The 22,654-nt window shown below is 41.2% G+C and overlaps 1 protein-coding gene across 4 annotated transcripts; it reads right to left on the reverse strand.

Moving 5' to 3' along the window:
- Positions 1–7,075: 7,075 nt before the first annotated feature.
- PABPC1 (poly(A) binding protein cytoplasmic 1) lies at positions 7,076–22,648 on the reverse strand. Of its 4 annotated transcripts, none has more exons than XM_057400564.1 (15): positions 21,931–22,648; positions 17,044–17,237; positions 16,826–16,941; positions 14,893–15,023; positions 13,912–14,006; positions 12,375–12,512; positions 12,177–12,272; positions 11,447–11,719; positions 11,168–11,261; positions 10,868–10,978; positions 9,882–10,036; positions 9,347–9,431; positions 9,038–9,168; positions 8,648–8,743; positions 7,076–7,515 (listed from the first exon to the last, which is right to left on the reverse strand). In XM_057400564.1, the coding sequence occupies exons 1-14, from the start codon at positions 22,121–22,123 to the stop codon at positions 8,651–8,653; spliced, it is 1,905 nt and encodes a 634-aa protein (XP_057256547.1). In that variant the 5' UTR covers positions 22,124–22,648; the 3' UTR covers positions 7,076–7,515; positions 8,648–8,650. The 4 variants fall into 4 exon arrangements, with proteins under 4 accessions (XP_057256547.1, XP_057256546.1, XP_057256550.1 ...); XM_057400563.1 differs by having other exon boundaries at positions 14,884–15,023; XM_057400567.1 differs by lacking the exon at positions 12,375–12,512.
- Between the last annotated feature and the right edge of the window lie 6 nt (positions 22,649–22,654).

The raw sequence follows: 22,654 nt of genomic DNA on the forward strand, positions 1-22,654 counted from the left end.
CGGGCACTGGTCGGTGCGGAGCAGTGAAGCAGGTGTGAGTAGCACAGGGAAGTGGGGTACAAAGTGACAATTCACTATGAAGTGATGATAATTCGCTGGTTTTCAAGGAACAGGAACTAGGAACCAACTGGTGAGAGCGATATGCAGCAAGTTCAGAAGAAAATAAAGTGATTTTTCCCCACAGTGCCTCACTGAAGGTCAAATACAATTAAAACAGCAGGTCCATCTCTGCCATGGGACTTTCATATATCGCTAATTGCCAGACAATAAAGATGAGTTACAATTGCTGTGTTTCATAGTGTATTTCTGGTACCCCTGAAGGAAAAGCGCTGCAGGAACCACTGTGGGAGTTCTCACAGCCTTACCCAAGCAGTGTGAGCTGTTGGGGGCATGAAATGAGTTCATCAGCGTGGCAACAATGCAGCTGAAATGGCTCTGCTGCGGACTGGGACCTGGCATAAGTGCAGTGCTCTGCCCTCACCAAAAGGAAGACAATTACTCCAGGAGGGCCGTGGCTCACTAACTGACCTGGGGAAAACCCTTCCCAGTGGAACAAGAAGTGTTTTTTAACTGTGAGCATTCTTGAGCAAATGGAGAAGACTCGGTAAAATAACATTGTGCAACATGTTTGATAACTTGACTTGTTTCTCTTCTTCGTCTGTGCAAATATAACCAGTCTGATGACTTGTGGAGCACCCATTGTAACCTCCCTGTTACGGAGCAAATGCTGCAGCTCCTGGTGCCACAGCTGCCCTGTTGCACCTGGCAGATGAGGCACCCATGCTCTGGGAAGCTTCGGAAGAACTTTCTTTCCCCTCCTGAGCAAGGCTGTGTGCATCCTTGTTTGCATACCAGGCCACTCTTGTAGCTGGGATGTGGCAAACATGGCAATTCCCCATCGTTACTTGTAACCCAGGAGACAAAGTGGCTGCAGAATCAGTTTGATGGAAAAAACCGGGGGTACAGGCAGGCAGAGGAAAGCTCTTTGCCCTGGGACATGGGCAGGAATTTTCCACTTCTGCTGCCATTCCAGGTTGGTGGTCTCTTCTCATCTGCCTGAATCTGGTTCCCCTCTGGAAAACTATGGGAGGGACAATGAGCACCCTTTTGTGGCAAATCTCTCTAACAGTGGCAAGGGACAGGATTAAGCAACCTTCTGCCTACAGATGTGGCAATGCGATATGTTGGGGGGGCACTTTTTGAACTGTAATCCCTGTTTTATGTCATCTGCTGACTTCAGGTTTAACCTAGAACATGTGTAACCCAAGGTCCCAGTTACCACAATGTGATACAACCAGTTAACATGCCCTGGACATTATTTTTGTTTTCTGGATGCTCAGATATCAAAAGGAAACATTTATGTGCCCTCAGAGCTATAAGAAAGTACATACCTCTGGACAGCTATATCCAGCTGGAACATGACTTGATCAGGGATGTTTCTTTAGCAGATTATGTGGGAAGCAGGAGACTCCTCTTAGTACTTACTGTGCAACAGGCCAGTTATGTTGGCCCAGCTTGTCATTTCCTTCTTTCTTAATGATTACATTCAACCCCAATACAAGTGAGAAATCTAAGTTTCAGATTATTTTGTTGAAAACATTTTTCCCTTGCTCTTGTTGCCCAAATCCGGCTACCTGTGCTCCTTGTGGCCTTACTGCAGCTGAAAATATGTTTCAAATTTGTATACACTTCAAAGGCCATGCCCTAAGGATCCGCAACCCTGCCAGCTGCATTTTCCTGTGGGTACAGCTGCTATCTGTCATTACTGACCGCATTCTACAGAAGGTAAAAAGCTTTCCTTCTCAGAGGTGGTTGTACCACAAGGACTCGCAGTTGCCTAAGGAACGTCATTTAGTTTGCTGGTGTCTGCCTGCCTTGTGGAGGAATCGTATCTTGGTGGGGCTTTTGTGTACTTCTGGTTCATCAGTTGAGGGAAAACCTCTGAGGAGGGGAGGCAGTGGCTCAGAAGAGACAGGAACCCAGACGAAAATGGTCCCCTGGCAGGAGTAAGGTGTACAAGGATTCCCCACTCTTCAAGCCTTCACATGAGAACAGGGAGGTCCCAGACACCTCCTCCTGAGGACCAGCAGTTGAGCTGCAGGTCCTCTTCTAGTCAGCATGCTGCCTTTGAAACACAGCCAGAGACAACCTGCAGCATTTCCCAGCCAGACCCTGTAGCCTTCCTACAGCTTTCACTGCAGAGGTGGTGTGAGGCTCTTAGTATTGCTTGCCCTCACATTGATGAGACAGCTAATGATGTAGCAGGATGTAGTGTTTCTCTTTGTAAGGAAAGGACTAGTTGAAGGGACAAGAGGAACAGGGTGGTTTAATTCAAAGTGCATACTCACACCAAAAAGTAACCTGAGAGAAGAACTGAGACTTTTTCAAGAGTAGCTGCTGGTTCCAGTAAATCCAAGACTGTGCTGGGTTTGCTCAGAAGACATTTCTAACCTCAAATCACCTCTCAGGGGCAACTTGTGTATGTGGAAAGCTATGAAATGTTCAGTAGTAGTTTAAACTACTTCTGCAGGGAGTGAAAACGGAATGCTAAGTCACAGAAATGGAGTTTCCTACTGAATCCCAAGTGAGATGGGCCAGGAACACGTAACTGTGAAAGCCTAGGGAATTGTGGTCCCAAGGACAAGACTGTGACTCGCTCTCACTTTGGACCATAGCTCCTGGGCCTACTGAGAATGAATACAAATCCTCATTGGGTTTAGAAAGTTTGGTGGAGTTTTCTCGGTATGTGTGTCTCCAGTTATTCCTAGAATCCTAGAATGCTTTGGGCTGGAAGGGACCTTAAAGATCATCCAGGCATCCCTGCCATGGGTAGGGACACCTCACACTAGGCTAGGTTGCTCAAAGCTCCATCCAGCCTGGCCTTAATTTCCTTAAAGACACAAACAAAATCCCCTCAATGTGGAACCAGAGCACATACCAGTTATGCGAACAGGTATGCTCGTGTACACTACCAAAGGTGAAATCTGTCTGTTAGATACAGAATTCATAGAATCATAGAATAGCTAGGGTTGGAAAGGACCTTAAGATCATCAAGTTCCAACCCCCCTGCCATGGGCAAGGACACCTCACACTAAACCATGTCACCCAAGGCTTCGTCCAACCTGGCCTTGAACACCACCAGGGATGGAGCATTCACAACCTCCCTGGGCAACCCATTCCAGTGCCTCACCACCCTGACAGGAAAGAATTTCCTCCTTATATCCAATCTAAACTTCCCCTGTTTAAGTTTTAACCCGTTACCCCTTGTCCTGTAACTACAGACCCTAACGAAGAGTCCCTCCCCAGCACCTCTATAGGCCCCCTTCAGATACTGGAAGCCTTTTTGCTGAGAATCCTAATCCAAATCAGTGTCTGTTTTTCAGCATCCAGTTATCCATAACAATCATGAACAGTGGTCCTGAGAAGAAAATGCTTTTAGGTGCAAAGACTGAAGACATCCTTTATTCAAGGATGTAAACCATTAGTGTAAACCAGCACCTGTACTGACTTCGCTCAACTCAAGAACATCTTGATTTCCATGACCTTGCCACTCCTGCCCCGGGACCTAGTGAAATCCAGGTTTCCTAACCTGCAGAGCAGCAAAGAGAACACATGCAATCCCAATTACCTGTGCACACAACCTTTGATTTGGTTGCCTGTAAAGCCACTCTGCTTGGGAAAGCAGATGGTGAGTTCAAATTGCCATTAATTTCTGCAGCAGGCTTTTCAGTGCTGCTAAACTCTGAAGTGTTTGCTGTGGTTAGAGTGGAAGGCAGGGAAGGACTGAAGGAATGAAATACCAGAGGAGACAGCAAAATCAGCTTAGTGCTGGGTGGCTGCAGGGCAGTAGAGGATCAGTGTAAGCCTCTGACACATGTGGCAGAATGAAGTGACTGCCAGTGAGTCTGCTCTTTAACACAAGAGAACAGGGCTTTACTGCTACTGAAGAAATGGATTTTTCTCTGTGGTACGTTGTTTTACAGTAGTACTCTAAAAACACATCGATAAATGTGCTAACACACATATTATCTCTTAAGATTAAAAAATCCCCAAACAAGCAAACCACCTTTAAGACATTGGTTAAACAGGTGCCTGTGGTATAGAGTGGGCAATTACTGCTTAAGCAAGAGTGGGAAGAAACCCAACCAACCCAGGGTTTTGTTTTCTTAAACTGTCATGACTGCCTCAGCAGAATTGCCTCACTGTGCTGTTCCACCACAAACGTTTCCAAGTATTTCAGGCTGGTACAGATGCTGGTGCTAGACACACCCACAAAAGCCCGGTACAGAGCTGGAAGAGCCTTTCTTTTCCTCCTTTCTCAGTTTCCACATATGCAAGAGGCTAAAGAACTTCATTCTTACAAAACACAAAGATTAGTTTGGTGAACTCCAGCACACTCACCAAAGACATTACCTCTTATCTGAGGAAACAAGCAGAACTGAGGTGGGCTCTTACTTTCCCTGGTAGGGCCCTAAACTCCTGCAAATAGGTCTTTACATCATCCTTTAGACCTTCTGTTAAACTTTTAATGTCATCTGATTCTTCAGCATTTCTATTGCTAAATACTTTTAGCAATAAAAGTATTTTAGTGCTTAAAGCTATCTCCGAAGCTTCAATGTTTTTGCAGTTGAAATTACATGAAATTACAGTTGTACATTCAATCTCTTATCCTGTATGGATCTGTCTGAACCATCTCCTCCGTAAATTTACCATTCGATTAAAAAATTCTTAATTATAGTCATACACTTCAGGACTGCAAATTCAAGGCTAACCCAGCCTACCTACATCAGGACAGGACTGAACATAAGGCTTGTACAAGCTTAACCTAATGCTTTTGTAGTGAACTGAGAGATTTTAAATAGGGTTCATTTACGCCAGACCGATTTCACCTCTCTAGGTTAGAATTATTTCTTAAATTCACTTCCAAAAACTCTGGTCTAAAAATCTTTGCACAAGGGGAAAAATAAGGGCACTCTTGAATTCTTTTGTGTCAGTTCAGAAAGCATGCTGAAGGGCTTTAAGACTGCAACAACAGGGTCAAAGAACACTGGCATTTTTCCTATAAAACAAGGATTTTGGGGACCCTTCCAGAAAGAACTCACTAGCCCTTTCCTGCAATTCTGTAAAACTCTGACCTTCAAGTACAGCAACAGGAGCCCATTGGACTGCCATGGATAAGAATCATGCCATCCTCTGCAACAGCTTTGTCCCTTCCTCTCATTGCCAGCCTGCCAGTTTTCCATTGTCTGTAAGAGGAGAACTTGCCATCTTCACTACCTCCTTTCTCCCCTGTATTATCAATTTTGATTAAGGAGCTTACAGAGCCAATTATGGGCTAAACTAAGTGGAAAATGCCTCTCAATTTCTGCAAGTCTGCACAACATATTCCCCTGAAGGAGGGGGGAGGGTTGGAAGGCAAGACAGCAACTGTAAAATAATCTGTCTGTAGATGGCCAACTTCAATGTTATCTGCTAACTTACACAGTTTTACAACAAAAGCGCTTGTTACTCTGTCTTGATTAGGCATTTAAGTTTTAAGCCTACAAAGCTCTCAGCCTCAATAAGGTCCTGTAGCAAATTGAGCAGCTCACATGCTAGTGTTGGCTCTGCTCACTTTTGCTGCCACTGCTTTTTAGTGACTAACACATAAGCGGACCTGAAGGTCCTATCAGCCCCGAGTGAAGAGAGGGTTATTGCTATGGTCAGTTATATTTCAATTATAAAGTATGGGCAATTATTATTTCAAGGCCAGGTTGGATTAGGCTTTGAGCAACCTGGACTAGTGGAAAGTGTCCCTGCCCATGAGCAGGGAGGTGGAACTAGATGATCTTTAAGGCCCCTTCCAACCCAAACCATTCTATGATTCTATGGTATTGTACACTAGAGCAGATTTAGACCAAGCAGCAGTTTTTTTAAACGAGGGACTCCACCCCCCTTCAACTATATTTTTTAATGTCAAACATAAGGATGAACCAGGAGCTCACCTTTTGCAGGAAGATGATTTCTGGAGCTACTAAAATTGCCAGAATTATTTCTCCATGCACAAAATTTGATAAAACAACACCCAACCCACCCAGTTTTGCATTAGGTCACTGTATGCAGAGCTTAGACACATTACAACTGGAAGTTATGGACAAGATCTCTAGAGTCAAGTAATAAGGAACGTCATTCAATTTCAGATCTCTTTCAAACAGTTTCAAAACTGCTGATTTAAATCACCCCAACTGTATCCTTTTTCAGTAATAATTCAGTAATTTACTTACCAAAGAGCTAGCCAAGACTTTCAGAGTTGCCTCTGACAAGAAGGTTCAGCACATAAAAAAAACCCACAAAATGTACCAAAGTTAAACCAATTGTTCTCTCAATAGCAGATTAAAAAGGAAAAGCTAACAGTAGCCATCCACTTGTTAGCATCCACAGCACTAGAAATCTCCTCCTCAGAGGATTAAGCAGTCCTGTCCACAGAGGAATTTACTGTGTATAGTAACAGTATTTTTGTTACTATGCATTCAGTTCTCAATATATTGCCACCTGGAAGCCTCACCTTTTCTGTTCTAGGAACACCCTGTGTTCTTATACTCACAATAGTGGTATTTCACAACACTGCCTATTGCAGGCAGTCCTTGCTCCTTCACCTCTATCCATACGTGACTGTGCCTCCATCTTGCAGTTCACTGGCCAGCTAAAGACACAGCCAGAGACCTAAGCAAACTGTTCCTTCCACCAAAACCTGCACCATGCACACACGGCCAAATGGGATCGTGTGAAGGTGTGTTACGCAACTCCAATGCAGGCCTTTCACACTTCTTACCAATAATCAAAAAGCAGGGTATTTAAAGGTCTATTTCAAATTTGACAATGACAAGAGCTCAGGTATCATGCTATTCAGGATTTAAAACCCAGATATGGATCTAGCTTTTTGTCTGTTTTAATGCTTAAGTTTGTATTATCAGTAGCAGATGGCTAAATGTAAGTTTAGCTCCAGAAACACACTATAGAGTGGGATTCTAACTTGGCACCCTGAACAAACACCTTATGAGAAGCACACTGTACAAAAGAAACTGCCACAAGTCAGTCAGTGTTTAAGGAATTTTTATTAAACCAAGAATTTTATAATCCAAATTACGTTTCTTTGCTCAGCTATCAATTCTCACTGTCAACTAAAACAGTGGTGATATTCTGAGCTTTTCCACAGTAAAGAATTACAAAATTAAAGAAAGGAATGCTTTAAATTTTTGTACTGTGCTGAAAATTCTTTTCCCCCGGGTTTATAAAACATTAATTTGTATTTTTTATTTTACTATTTTTTTTAGATTTTAAATCAATAAGTAATCTAGGACTAGCACTTGTTTTGCTAGCCCCGGCGTTGCTCTGTACATAAGCTTCAAAGTTTCCTTTCCTTTTTTTAGTTATTTTATATTTTGCAATGTTTTTCTCAATATTTAATAGTTTTTCCATGTTTAGATTTTTTTTTCTTCGGTGAAGCGAAGTTCTAGATTGTAGTCCCGGATCTTTCTGCAAACAAAAACAACGTTGTTAGGCTGTAAATTAAAGCAGCACCTTATGTTTCCTGACATGCCTTCTGCAACGCTAAGCCTAACAGCACTTTGGGGTTTTGCAGTATCAATCACACCAAAGTGATTGATACCATCACACAGCCTCACACAATTAACTTGTTACTGTAAGTAACCTAAGTAACTCTACTCTTAACACCAACATACTAAGGCTCAGCAAATAACTACACCAGCAGTGTAATTTCCAACTACTAAACCCTCATGAAGCATATAGAGTATTGGTCTCAAAGCAGTGTGAAAGTGTCGTGGAGAAAGCAAGAAGTGTGGGAAAAACATAACTCAAATTCTGGCTCCAAAAGGAAAGTTGCAGAAATGAAGACCAAGAAAAAAAAAGGGGCAATTTTAAGTGATCAAATATTAAAGCAGGCATCTTCAATTGATGGCTATAAATATGGGAAGTAAATTCATAGGCAAAACCTAACTAGACTGAACAAAGAATAGACTCCTATATTATCTTTAACTCCACAACATTTTCCCCTTTCAACATTGTGAAGATGCTACCTTTTGCCTCTTCCTGTCATGCAAATTAAGACACTAACCCCACAGGAAGCAGTAAAGAGAATCAGAATTTTAACTGACATCAAAGTTAAATTCACCAAAATGTGAAGTCAAGACAATACGAAGTTTTAATTACTGTATAATTTTAGATTTTGGCAAATGTATACAAATTATAGTGTGAATAAGGTACTTCATTTCTAAGGAAAAATAAAGTTGCAGTACCGTTTTAAGCTTACGTCACAAGTTCCTCTGGAACAACAGTATGAATAGCAGCACTTGACAGAACTGCTTGTTTCTGCACACATACCTAGAACTAATTCCAGCTAAATATGCTGTTAAAACCAATGCTCTAATACCAGCTAAATATGCAAGACATACCAGTAGCATTTGCTAACCACGAGCTACATAGCTGGACAAGAGGATTTAGTACAATATTTGTTAACAAATGTGACCATAGGTGCCACTTGCTGTAGCTGCAAATGATTCAGAGACTGGAAGCAAGCTGCTTGGAAGGCCATGGACTAAGGGCTACTGCCCCAATCAACCTATAAAACCACACTGCTCAGAAAACTTACTTATTAAACACTTGGAACCCCAGTGGGATTATTAACTGCCTTTTGAGCAGCCTCTTTAGCTTGGTGGGCTTGTAGTACGGCTACAGCTTCATCAACCTGTTAAGAAGGAAAATTAATTAAGGGAAGCTTAGTCATTTCTGCATATTTAAGATAATGAAACAGTTTAAATTATATATACAAACAATGCCTGCACTGTTAAAAAGAATGGGATAACATTACAGTTGCAGTTCGTGCTAATTTAAGTCACTGCCACCCCCTGAAAGAGGATATTCTAACTTCTTGCCCTGGGCCACCGTTGCATTGCTGCTACTCTACTGTGCCAGCATAAACAGCTGTTCAATCAGTGTAGACTTAACTGCTGATAGAACTAGAGTGAAGCAGTCCACCTACCTTCGAACGAAGAGACTCAGGAGACTCAAGCATGTGGAGGAGTTCAGAGTTGTCAATCTCCAACAACATCCCAGTGATCTTACCCGCCAAAGTAGGGTGCATGCTTTGAATGAGAGGAAAGAGACGTTCACCTAGAGAGATAAAAGTTAATCTGAGTGACCAATCTCATCGGACAAACAGCCTAGATTCAAGAGAAAGGGAAACAAACACCTGTTCTAGTGATAAAACCAGTTATTTCACATTTTAACAGTGGTAAGACTACTTTGACTACCCGGCTACAAGGCATAGAGAAACATACTGTGTACATACCTAACATCTGCTTTTGTTCTTGTGGAGGGGCAGAAGCCAACATGGAAGCAGTCAAGGGTTCCTGACCTTGCACATGGACAGCAGGCTGCAAATTTAATTTAACACCATTTCAAAATTAAATTCTAGTTCATAATTAGGTGCAGCTTACGATGCCCAATGTTTCACAACTCAACATAAACAATGCTTGTACTGTCAGGCATGGAAGAAATTACAAATAAGCACTTTAATCAAATACAGCTGGTTAGAGCCAAGTGATACTAGAAGTTAGTATCAACCACTTCACCGTGGAGCAGGCACGAACAGAATTCAGGCTAAGGTAGCAAGCAACTGGAAAATATAAAGCAACATGGGATCACATCCTGTCCCAGGTGAACTTGAAATATACTTAAAACCTCAAGGCTCTAATTCTGCTGCCATAACGCAGGGCTTCAATTCTAGAATAACAAAGACAACTCAACCACAAGTGCTCCCACTCACCATATTCCTTTGCAAAAAGCATCATCAAAAGCATGGACCAGTTCCTGAAGTCACATACCTGCTGCATGGCCACCTGTGGCTGTGTGTTAAGATGCTGCTGAGGATTACGAACACCTGCAGCGTATTTGTACTGTGGTACTGTGCGTACAGCAGGAGTAGCTGCAGTAGCTGCTGCTGCAGGACGTGGACCCATGGTTTGTGTTGCTGTATTAGCTGAAAAAAGTAACATAATTCTGTGTATAATTCATTTTTCTACTTAGTCTACGCTTGCAAGTTAAAGAAAAAAAACAAACTAACAAATCAGCCCAAACTGAATACTTAATATACGTACTGCATTATAGATTCATCTCAATTGCTTTGTCAACTGTCATATCACTGGTTGTATCTGCAAACCTCAAAGTTTAGTGGAGGTTACTTTCCAGTCACTTTTCTAATGAACTGCTTTTCCCACATGCTATTGAAAGATCTGTGAGACAACATCCACATTGGTTGAGTATTAATTCAATTTCACTCTAACCTCAAACAACACTTTATTTCCTGAGCAATTTATGTCAACAGCCTAAAAAAGATGCTTTCATGAAGCAGATAGCTAAAAAAAATACTACTGCCTAATACATTCTGAGAGAATTAAGACTCTATTATAATCAATTCTGGTTTATTCAGTGATGTGCAGATTCTGCATAAACGATACCGGCTCACAGTAATCTATGACAAAATAATAAATGCTAAAATCATGCCATCTCACTATTTCTACATGCAACCTATTAGAACTGCCATAACAATGTTTAGAAATGGCAGCTGTCACGCAGCATTATTGAATTGCATACTAAAAGAAGAAATGCTTCTTGCCAAAGAGATGCGATTACAGCAGCCATCTCTGCTGGGACAATATTTAAAGCAACTACTAATTTACTCATTTAGTAAGAGCCAGGGAGGAGGGAAGTGTTACCACTTGTGATACTGAAGTTATGAATGCGCGAGAGATCGTTCTGAATGAGCAAAATAAAAAGTCTAATACTTGAAGTTTGCATAAATCAAACTCACCAACACGTTGTGCTGACATGACTCGTGGAACTTGTGAAGAAGCTGGTCTCATGGCACTAAATGGTGGCCTAGGTGCTGCTGGGCGGATAGCACCAGGCATGTTTTGGAATGCTATGTTTTAGAAAAAATATACCAAGTTACATGCTGAAACAATGGACGTCAAAGAACAGTTCAGAAGTTATATCACTATCATGACAAAGAAGACTCATCCTATAATGCCGTGAAAACGTATTTAAAGCTCAAAGGTAAATGCTTTGGAGTTTACCACAGTCACTGGGAAGAGGTGAGGAAGTGACTTACGATGAGGTCTGGCACCCTGAGCAGTCCAGCGAGGACTAGGTCTAGCAAGCTGAGCAAGTTGATTAGTAGGGTAGTATGCAGCACGGTTTTGAGTCTGTCAAACAAAAACACTGGGTAACTACATTAGCTTTGAAAGGCATACTGAACAGTCCACCACCTTTCTGCTAGGACATTAGAATGCTGAGATTCTGGACACCTGCTAATAGTTATATTAACTGTTAAATCTAAACAGATTTTATCCACAGAACAAAACGTTCAGTTACTCATCTCCACACATACCTGTGGGATAGCTGCCATGAAGTAACCTGAAGGAGGTGCTGGTTGGTATGGATTGATTACAGGATTAGGTACTGCTCTTACGCTTGCCATTCTCTGCATATACTGGTTGGTGAGATGAGCCTGACGCTCTTCTTTACGCTGGGCTAGAGCTACATATAATGGTTTAGTAGCCACAATTCTACCATTCATTTCTGTGACAGCTTTGGTGGCTTCTTCTGGTGATGAAAAGCATACAAATCCAAATCCTTTGCTGCGGCCACCTTCCATCATGACCTGTCAGCACAAAATTTAGTTTTAAAACAAGAGGATGTTGTATCTACTCAACTTGCATGAGTTTCATTCTTCAGCTCACTAGAAGTGAGCTGCAATTTTTCTACTGAATTGATTTATAAAAAGGAATATAACTGCTTAACTAATCGCTGTTTACTGAATAGAGATTAAAATCTCAATGAAATAATGATAAACATATTACTCTAATGAAGAGATGTCATTTTCTCACATTAATATTAGTACCCAGTTTATTTCAAGAAAGGATGATCATATGCATTTAACCTGAGATGTACAATAATCAAGAAAGCAGGTGTCCACATATATATATAGGGAGAACAGTAGCAGTGATAAATGACTGGGTCACATCTGTTGTCAGTGAAATGAATCATTCTTCCTTGGTGAAGGAAAATGGAAACTGTTCATTTTTAGAGAAAGGATGAGCACCATCTATGAACTTTACCTTTGCACTAGTGATTGTACCAAATGGGGAGAATTCTTTTCGAAGACGCTCATCATCAATCCCATCATCAAGATTTTTCACATAAAGGTTTACACCCTAAAATAAATAAAAAAGGCAAATTATTTTTGAAAGCAAATGACCTGTGTAAAGCTAAAAATATTGTAGAATAAAATTACTCCTCTTGAATTAAAACTGAACCTGGTATCTGGTGATCCTGTCCTGCTTCATCTGTTCAAACTTGCGCTTCAGCTCCGTTTGTCTTTCCACCTTTTTCTGAGCCCGGCCAACATAGATTTGTTTCCCATTAAGTTCTTTCCCATTCATCTCATCCACAGCCTTCATTAAAAAACAAGAAGTTAGCAGTGCTTTGTATTCCAGTGTTTTTCAGGCATGCAAAAAAACTACGTAATTCCAATACAAAAAGTTATGTAAGTATTCCAGAAAAACAGCCAATCTATTTAAAATACCACTAGCTGACACAAAATAACCCAAGACTTTCTTGATAAAGTAAAATGGAAATTGCTTTCAGAAGGTCTTCCTTCCAGTTAAAGTGACAAGGGATGCAAAAATCTATTCTGATATGGGAGAAAGAAATAACTCACATAAGGTATGTTAAGCTACAGCTGGTATATATGGCTTTTTTTAAAACTAATTTTTAATTTTTCATTAAGGAAATACTTACAGTATAAAAAATAAACTTTTTCCTCCTTACGTTGTTTTGAGTTACAACTATTAACAGATGAAAATTCTGGCATAGGTTTATTCAACTGATTTCAAACCAAAAGTCACCAGCTTATTATGTACCTTCCTGATCAAAGCCATTAAATATATATATATATACTAAGATATTAGAATTTTATGTTATCTGAAACATTAAATAGTGATTCTGACTACTATAAGAGAATCGATTCATCAATGAATGTATACAAGACTGAACAATGTAGATGCAAGACAAAAAGGATTTGTTCTAATCTCTTGCTTGTACACTTGCAGTACTGACAAATCACCAAAATGCCTTTTGAAAAGCAAATTTCATCTGCTACCCCAATTCATTCTGTGCTGGGTTTTTCTCTACTGCCGCAGTCAACTGACACATCAAGGCAAACAGCTGACAAAGGATTAAGCTGTACAGCACACTGGCACGTTATAGACACATATACGAATCAAAAGAACCCTTCTTTCAAAGTTACTCTTCACAGTAAAAGCAACATCTTTCTTATAGCTGTGCTAAAGATGCTTCATAGAACTATTAGCTTTCTCGCTGACTTTGCAGTACTTAAGTCTGAAAACACAATCCTTTCTGCCTTGCACAAATGTTTTGTGCAACCAAATTGGATCCACCGATTCATCTGGGTTTTGCAGAGATGTAATAATTTATTATGCTTGTATGTTGCCCAGCATGACAGAGTGCAAATCTTTAGCAAGACCTTTAAGCACACAACTACAATAACTTACTAAATTTTTCAAGATTCCCCATTTCTACACTAGTTCTAGCTGTCTCACAGAGTATCTTGACTTAACAGGCTCCTCAAATCAACTGACATTTGCTCCTAAGAGAGCATTCTAAATGACAGAAACTATGCTAAGTTATTTAGGAAGCTGACACCTGCTTTTTCTGCAGTGTTCTTGACCAATTAAAAGCCCTTAATGAATTCACAGGATTTCAGATCACTTAATGAAACATATTATTTGGGTCTCAGCTTCAGAATTCCTAAAATGAAGACCAAAAGCTTACTTTTTGGGCATCTTCATGTCTTTCAAAACTAACGAAGCCAAAGCCTTTGGATTTCCCACTCTCATCAGTCATAACTTTCACACTTAGGGCAGGACCTAAAAAGAGAATGAAATACTTACACTTTGCCTACAGAGGATATTCTCACCTTTCCAAAGTCCTGTTTAGAAGTCCTAACATTTAGTTTGTTTCACTCGTATTACAAATTACTCCTGCAGCAATAACAGTATTTAGGAAACAGTACCCATCAATACAAAATCGCTAATTTGCCCTGGTGGTGAACTTCAGCCTTTATGAGGGAAGTCTGCCATGCTGAATTTCTCCCCTACTGTGTTTTCAACCAAAGTGGGGTCAGAATTTCATCTCTACGTTAATTAAATTGGTTTGGCATTAGAAACTATGACATTTAAAAAGCATTAGTAGGGCTTCCATCCTCTGAAATAGATACTGAAAGCTGAAGAGGAAGCCTTTCTGTCAGGTATGTGCTTCACCATTTATTCTGGTGAAAGACCATTCCAGTTCAGCAATTCCAAATAGCTGAAAAATTGCAGTTCACAGACTAAATTGTGACAGACATTAGCAGCTAAATTTGCTACCATTCCAACCACAGACACTTCAATAGTGGAAAGGAATTTCCTGTAAATGCTGCAAACTCATTTGTCATATAACCTGTAGTGAACTCATCGATATATACTAAACCAGAAAATACTTCTATTTGCAACATCAAAATAAAAACTCAAAGACATCCCAAGACATATTCTAGACATCATTTTCAGATTACTGGGAACAATTCCGATGGCAGGATTATATATGCTATTCAGCATTTTTAAAATTTTGCAGTGGCTATTACTGCACTTTGAAATTGGAATTAAGTGCCAACAGCCAGCTGATTCCTTGTATTATAAAGAATCCTACTGATAAAATAGAAGCTGAAGTTCACTCGTGTTTATATAAACTTAAGGTTTAAGACATTACCAAACTTGCCAAAGAGTTCCTTAAGTCTTTCATCATCCATGTCTTCTCCAAAATTCTTGATGTAAACATTGGTGAACTCCTTTGCTCTGGCTCCAAGCTCTGCCTCACGTTCCTTGCGAGATTTAAACCTTCCAACAAATCTGGTTGCAGAACAGAATAATGTAGATTAAAGCATGTCTGTCAAGTTTCAAAAATGTACTTTAATCCTCTGCCATAAATATTTTAATCTTAATAGGTTTTGTTGTTCATTATATGCATGAAATTCTTTAGATAAAATATTGACCATAAAACTTCATCAGAAAACCAGTTTCACTATCCATTGCTACATCAGTGTGCATATCGCAGTTACTAGCACAAAAATGCTTTCAAGGCATTGGCAAGATTGTTTACTCTTACAAAACAGCGTTTGATAATAAGAACTGGACAATAGGCGGGTGAAGTGGCTAAAGAGAAATTCTAGGTATCAGCATAATGCCTCTGACAGACTAAAACTTAGCAGCCTTAAAGCAGTTGCCATTCTCTCATCCACTGGCTCAGTTTTAAGCAAAGGATATTTAACTAACCCCTTACACAACTTCCAAGCCTCTAACAAAACAAGATATTTGTTTGTCTGGGGGCTGGTTTGTTTTTTTAAATAGACACAGGTAAATAGCAAACTGGCTGCGAACAGCAAAGGTCAGTTCACACAGAGAAAGCCAGAAGCTGAACCCAGCACTCTGTAACCCAACGAACTGCTCTAGTACAGACGTTATACAGCAACCACTCATTTCTGACTGTAGTAGACTTCTGCTCAAATTTTATTGTACTGTCCAACTTTACAGTTCCAAACATGATAAATCCAATGAAATAGCACACAGTAACTCAGTATTTTCTCAAACTTTGTCAACTTTGCCCCATTTATAGTAATCAAGGGATGGCAAGAATGATAGTGCAATGTGGTGCAGATTTTGACTGTGAGTGAAATACTTTAACTTCTAAAAGCCTAGCCTGAATAGAAATTCAAGGCAAAATCATCTCTTGTGATGTAATTTACCAAAGTTTACATAGATCACGTGCTTTTACGACTACATGCTGACTTTATTTTTTTACTATTTTAAAAAGGTTTAAATTCTATTTAAAGGTAGAATTTGATTAAAAGAATCCACAGTATGCCAGTCAAGAATAAGCAGGACTAACTGTATGGTCTCCCTGTATGTGACTTGATCTATCCATCTCTACATGTAGAAGTAATCCACGATGGTAAGCTGATGCTGATTTCTGTTTTTCTTTTTCCAAACCCTCCCAAGTATTTACAGAGCTATTTTGCAACTATGCCAAATACCATAATGATCCCTCAGGCATAGCTGTGAGGCACATTCATCCCCCTACCCCCAGCCTAGATATCACTAACCAAGTAGCAAATACCTTCCCCCTTAGTATAGAACAGCAATGTTTAAAAAAATTGTGTTTCTGTAAGGTTTATTTTCTACTACTATTCCCTAGATATGCCTATTAATAGACATTCATATAAATACATTAGTGTAACCTGACCACTATTCAGGACTAAGTAACTCTAGAGCTTTAAGTTTCATCCCCAAAAATGGACCATATATCTAACTCACTCTTACAAAGGAAGCATTATTCAGAATATCTGATGGATTGCATTTTATCTCAGACCAGTAAGATCAGAAAACCAGAGAAGTTCCCAGATCCTCATTACAGCATTGGCTTGAGACACAATTTTTTCCTTTAGAGTCAGTTATCGGCCTTTTCTGAACTTAATTCTGCCTTTAGAATATGCAGGTGATACAATTCATAGTACTCCTAGCACTACAATTCTAAATTCTCTTCTGAATTAAAGATTTCTAGAACAGCTTGTCTTTTCTAGGTGAGTTTTAAGCATTTATCTGCTGTAAAGTAAATTTCAGTCTGTCGACCCCCAATTACATATATATGTACTTACACTTTGCGGTCGTTAAGCAGCATACCATTCATTTTTTCAATGGCTCTTTCTGCAGCTTCTTGTGTCTCAAAATGTACAAATCCATAACCCTTGGATCCATTTTCATCACATACCACCTATCAAAGAGAAAGCCTGTTGTAAAACCCATGGAAAGTTTCCAGCATGAACTTGAGGTTTTTGTGTTAAACCATTAAACACACCAATAATTTTCAACTCACCTTACAAGACAGGATGTTTCCAAAAGCAGAAAATGTGTCATACAAAGCTTTGTTATCAATTGATTTGTCCAAGTTTTTGATGAAGATGTTTCCTACACCGCTTTTGCGTAGAGATGGATCACGCTGAGACCACATGATGCGCACCGGTTTGCCCTTAATGACATCAAAGTTCATGGTATCCAAAGCTCGTTCAGCTGGAAAAACATCATGAAATTAGTAGGAAGCACGAAATTTATCTTAATGAGCAAACAAACAGCATCTGAAGTACAATTCTTCAGAAAACTTTTACCATTTTAAGTCAAGCACCACCATTTAGATGCAAACCCAAACCCTCCAATGTAAATACACCCCACTGTTTTAAGCAAATAAAAACTGGCAAAAACTCCTCAGCAAAAGCTGCACTCAGGACAGGAAGGAGCACAAGTCAGCTGAACAGGCTGTAGAAATGCTAGTAAGCTAAGGATCAGACTCCACTATGAAAAGACAGCACAGTAACAGGAGAAAATACATTGAGTGATGGCAGTTACAACCTGTTCCATAAGAAGTTTAAACATTTATCTCTGAAAAACAGCAGGCCACTCCCACACCACACAGATGTGTTATCATATCAGTAACAATGCTTTTAGGGGTACGGCTGGTGCCTACATGAGGCCTTTTGAAAACATTAATATAAGAACTCCTAAATCACCAATAACCCTAAACTGACAAAATATCTTTGCTAGGTGGAGTTCAAGCCTGGCTCTTGCAGCTGTTCCACACAACTCCTTCCTTAGTGACAAAAAAAAAAAATATCTGTAATGGATTTCTGGGAAAGGGACAGTTCAAAGAGCTCAATTTTCAAAATCTGAAATGATATGTATATTAAAAGCTATGATGAAATACATACAAGCTCAGTGAAGGAGCAAACATTAAAACAGCAAAAACAATAAACCAGGTTTTGTTACTCCAATTGAGCAGTTTTTAACAGTAGAACTCTGTAATTAACTTTTCAAATCCTGAACTTAAGATCTCAGTATACTTAGATAAGAAGTAGCAAGAGTTCTTCAGTTTTCATATGCCCCTTCAAAGCAACAAGACATGCCTGTAAGGTTTTAAGTCAACAAGCTATTAAGCAATGATCTCCTGCATTAACTCCTTTTTGTCATTCTTCCTGTATGTCTGGAAGAACACTGAAAAAAGTCCCAGTGAATACCTGAAGTCACACCTAAGTCACTTCACTGCAATTTGCATATAGCAGAGCCATATGATGTTAACAAGACTGAAATCAGTTCAGTGTTCGTTTAAAAACCATGTCATTAATTGCTATTCTTAGAAGGACCAAGAGCCAATCTCATTGTGGAAACCCCTATTTTATGTTTTTGCTCTTTAAGTGCTTTTTTTATCTTCATGGTAAAACAAAATCTGCTGTCAGCCTCTGGTTCAGGTGGCACACCCTGCTTTACATCCTTTCCTGCCACATTTTCAGATTACAAGCGCATTTGAAGCTCATTCTCTGAAAGACACCTGTAGAAATTAACAAAACAAACATCTAACATTTGTTTGTGAAAAAATTACCTGTTGATAATATCACCATATTCACACAACAGTAGCAAGTCAACAACCAATTTATGTTGAAGACACAAAAAAATTTAAACATTGCCAGTCTTTTAAATAAGTTAACAAAGCTTTCACAAACTTTAATATAAATTAAGCAGGAGGGAAAAGACAACCTAGATACTGATGAGAAACAAAAAGCATTGGAAGGCTTTACATTACAAACGGGGAAAAAAAAAACCCCAAAGATGGCCGAAAAAGTAAGAACTGTGGATAATCAGGCTAGCTACAGTAGAAACATTGAACACACTGCTACTGCCTTGAAAGTAATTAGAATTATTACTGCCAGCACGTATAAAAGTGCCAGCAACAAACAGTTCATTATTTCCAGAAGCAGTAACAGGACTTCCTTTACTAGAAAAGAGGCTTTTCTAATTCATGCTAATTGCTTCTAGAATAATCCCAACACTCCCTCAAAAATGTGCGTTCCTGGACACATTTCCCAAACATCTGACTCAAAGTTGGTCCCTCCCAGCCTTTGCAAGCATTGCCACTCTTAACTAGCTGCAAGCTTGCACTTAGACCAATGCAGTTCCTCCACAAAGACAAGGACTGCATGGAAACTCGTAACACCTCCCTCACCTCTGCTGTGGAGCAGAAATAGAAGTTTAAAGATTCCTGCTTAGCCAACACCACATCGTCATTCCACTATAGATTTTAATGCATTACTGGAATACATCTGACAACAGGTTTGAGCCAGTCTCATTAAAATTCATAACTAGTAAAACTGGCTTACTTTCATTGCAGTTCAACCAGGAAAGGCTGCATGCTGGCGAGACAATTCCATCCAGCAGTTAACTTGTTACCAAGTGGACACACCTACCCCATGCTGTACTTCTGCTGATTCTGCTGGAGCTTTTACTGAATGAGTCACCAGTTCCCTTTTTAGTTGTGAGCAACTGGACAGTCCACTAAATTTAAAAAAATCACAGGAAATATACACTTAATGCTAAGCTGTGCTGAACATGCACAGCAACAGCTGTAAGATAAGAAACCTCTGGAAACATAACCACTCGAAAAATGTGACGGGAGAGGCACAGTTTCAGATTACTCAAGAATATTTCTAGTTTAGTGATTAAACAAGAGTGGCTGGGTTTTTGCTCCAGACTGTGACTCAAATCTGAAAAGTCACAATTATGAAATGTGTGCATACCTCACCAATGTGTCATCAGGTCTAATGAGGTTTTGGGAGAGCTTTGAGATCTCCGGTTTACAGACAGCTGGTGATGTCAAACACACCTTCAAAGACATTTTTCTAAACCCCAGCTATTTGTTGCTAGCTTTTTAATAAGCATAGCTGGAGATATAGCTAAGAATTAGGCTAAACCAAGAAAAGGCAGCTACTCTGGAATAAAAATAAAACCAGTGTAAGAATAATCCTGCTATTTCACCAATCTCCCTCTTACTTGAAGGTTTCAGTAAATGGATAGAATGATCTATAAAGAAGGAAAAAACATCAAATGCTTTCTAGGTATTTGCCAAGAATATCAAATCATGTTGCAAAAGTATGATCACACAATATCATTTAAGTATATTTTAAACAAATGCTTACGGATACGTGCCAGCTGCAAGTTTGATACAGATGAGAAATGCTTTTAGCTGAACGGGACTAAGTGTACAATAAAATATGTGCACTTCCTGAAGTCTGAAACGTATGTACCAACATTTGGAGTAACAGCATTTTTGTAAGAGGCACATTCTCAAACTCTGAATGCAAGCACTGCTCAGGTGAATAAGCTGCATTTTTTTCCCATATCTGACAAATTACAAAGCAAGTCGCAAATCCTAGGGTTGAACAGGTTGCTCAACTAATGACGATAAAGTTGCCCTTACAGAATTCTGTCATCACTAAGCAGCAGAAGTGTTTGAATCACCATCAATTTCTGCCTTGACATTATCAGAGCACTGATAATATCACTGAACTGTGCTAACCCTTTATTTTTCTTTGAGTAAACTGTACTGCAGTTTTTTATGGAATGAAAGCAAGGTATGTTAAAACAAGCATTCAAATTGTCTCATCCTAAACAATGGCTAGATAAATTAAAAGTTTTCTGAAGTGAGTGAGCTGATAGCAGGTGAAATACCTGCCCATTACAAAGATGAGACAATAACTTTTACCACTTAGATACAGATATCAGTGGTACACCAAAGTCTGATCTGATAATGACTATATAGTGAAGCAAATTTTGCAAGTCAGTTAATCTAACTGCTTGAAAAGCTTGTAATTCAAATACCTCACTTTTATATCCTTGAAAATAAAACCATTATAATAGAAAGTTCTTTACTGTACTTGAAATCAAACATGTTCTAGCTGGTCGCTATGGGGTTTTACTGTTGTTTTGGGGTTTTCTTCCTTTTAATTGTACTCCACAAAACTTAGAATCAGTCACATTTGGTTCTTTTATTGAAGTGCCTCCCAAATGAACAGGCCTGTTTGCCCAACTTAGCACAAACATGACCAGAACTACATGGAAAGTTTCTCTACTGATACCAGCAACACGTTGTGAAAAGCAAGTTTAATAAAGAGTTCACTGTAAAGAGAAATGGATCAGCGTACAGCCTGCCACATGAAGGGCAAGCAAAGGAGGCCCAAGTGACTTCACCCCCTCCCCTACATGTGACAGACATGCCATGGTGTCCTAACATGCTACGCTTTGGCCTATGCTTTGACTGGACATCTGTGGAACTACCAAACCATCCTGGTACGTCCTGCTTCCTTCTTTTTGGCTTCTTAATCACGCATACACACCCAGCTCCAGCGTAGTTATTAAAAGATGCTAATGACTATGATGCTTTCTTCAAGCTAGCCTTCATCCCAGATTCCTCATGCAGCCGCGCACGGACGTGCCCTGCCCGCCTGTGGAAAAGCCGCCCGTACACACACACACGCTCACTCACCCCCACCCCACCCCGCGGCCCGGCCGGGGCAGCTCCACCATGCGGGGGCCCTTCCCCGCCCGTCGCCGGCTTTCGGTTCCCGGCGGCGGAAGCGCCTCCCCCCCCATCTCCTCCCCGCCACGAGGCGCGGGCGGCCCGAGGCCGCGTGTCAGCCAGCAGCGGCCCCGCCGCAAACTTCCCCCGCGCGGCGGCAAGTTTGCCCGTCCCGGCAGCGCCAGAGCCCGCTTCGGCAGCGCCGGGATGGGAAAATGGACGCGGGGCGGCGGCGGCCCGGGAGGGGGGTGGGGAAGGAGGGAGGGGGACCGCGCCGAGCCGTGGTGGGGGCGGGGGAGAAACATGGCTCCTCCGCCGGCGGCCGCCCCGGCTAGCCCCACGGCCCGGCCCCCCAGTACTCACCGTCGGCGGGCTGCTGGAAGTTGACATAGGCGTAGCCGAGCGACCGGCGGGTGATCATGTCCCTGCAGACGCGAATGGAGAGGATGGGCCCGGCAGGGCTGAACTTCTCGTAGAGCATGGCCTCCGTCACGTCGGGGTGCAGGTCCCCCACGTAGAGGGAGGCCATAGGGTAGCTGGGGGCGCTGGGGTTCATCCTGCCGCCGTCTCCCGGCGCGGGAGGGCAAGAGGAGGGCGCTGACGAGGCGAGGAGGCCGCGGCGGCCCGGCGGTCCGTGAGGGCTGGGGCCGGCAGTGGCGGCACGAGGGACGGGGGTAGGGGGGGAGCACGCCGAAGGCGGATTCGAAACTTAACGGCTGCGGGAGGCTGCTGCGAGGCGGCGGCGGCGGGTGAAAGGGCGGGAGGGGTCTGGCTCACTCCGTGCCGGGCCTGGCGGAGGTGGCGGCGGCGGCTGTTGTGGCCTCGGCGGGGGTCGGGCTCGCTCGGTGTCTCCTCTCGGCTGCGCCGGGTCCGGGGACTTCGCTTCACCGGGTTATTTTATATCAAACCGGCCGGTTGCAGAAGGTTGTCGGGAGGCGGAAGAAAGGAGGGTTGTTTTTTTTTTTAAAGGTATTTTTTAGGATTTTTGGATTTTTTTTGGCTTTTTATATATTTTTAGTAATAAATGGTGCGGCGGGGCCGGGCCGGCGTGTCCGGGTGTCCGGAGCACACGCACTGCGCACACAGC

This window comes from Pezoporus wallicus, unplaced genomic scaffold (assembly GCF_028554395.1).
Source record: "Pezoporus wallicus isolate ANWC-B61680 ecotype Strahan unplaced genomic scaffold, APGP_CSIRO_Pwel_v1 contig_7985, whole genome shotgun sequence".
Classification (NCBI taxonomy): Eukaryota; Metazoa; Chordata; class Aves; order Psittaciformes; family Psittacidae; genus Pezoporus; species Pezoporus wallicus.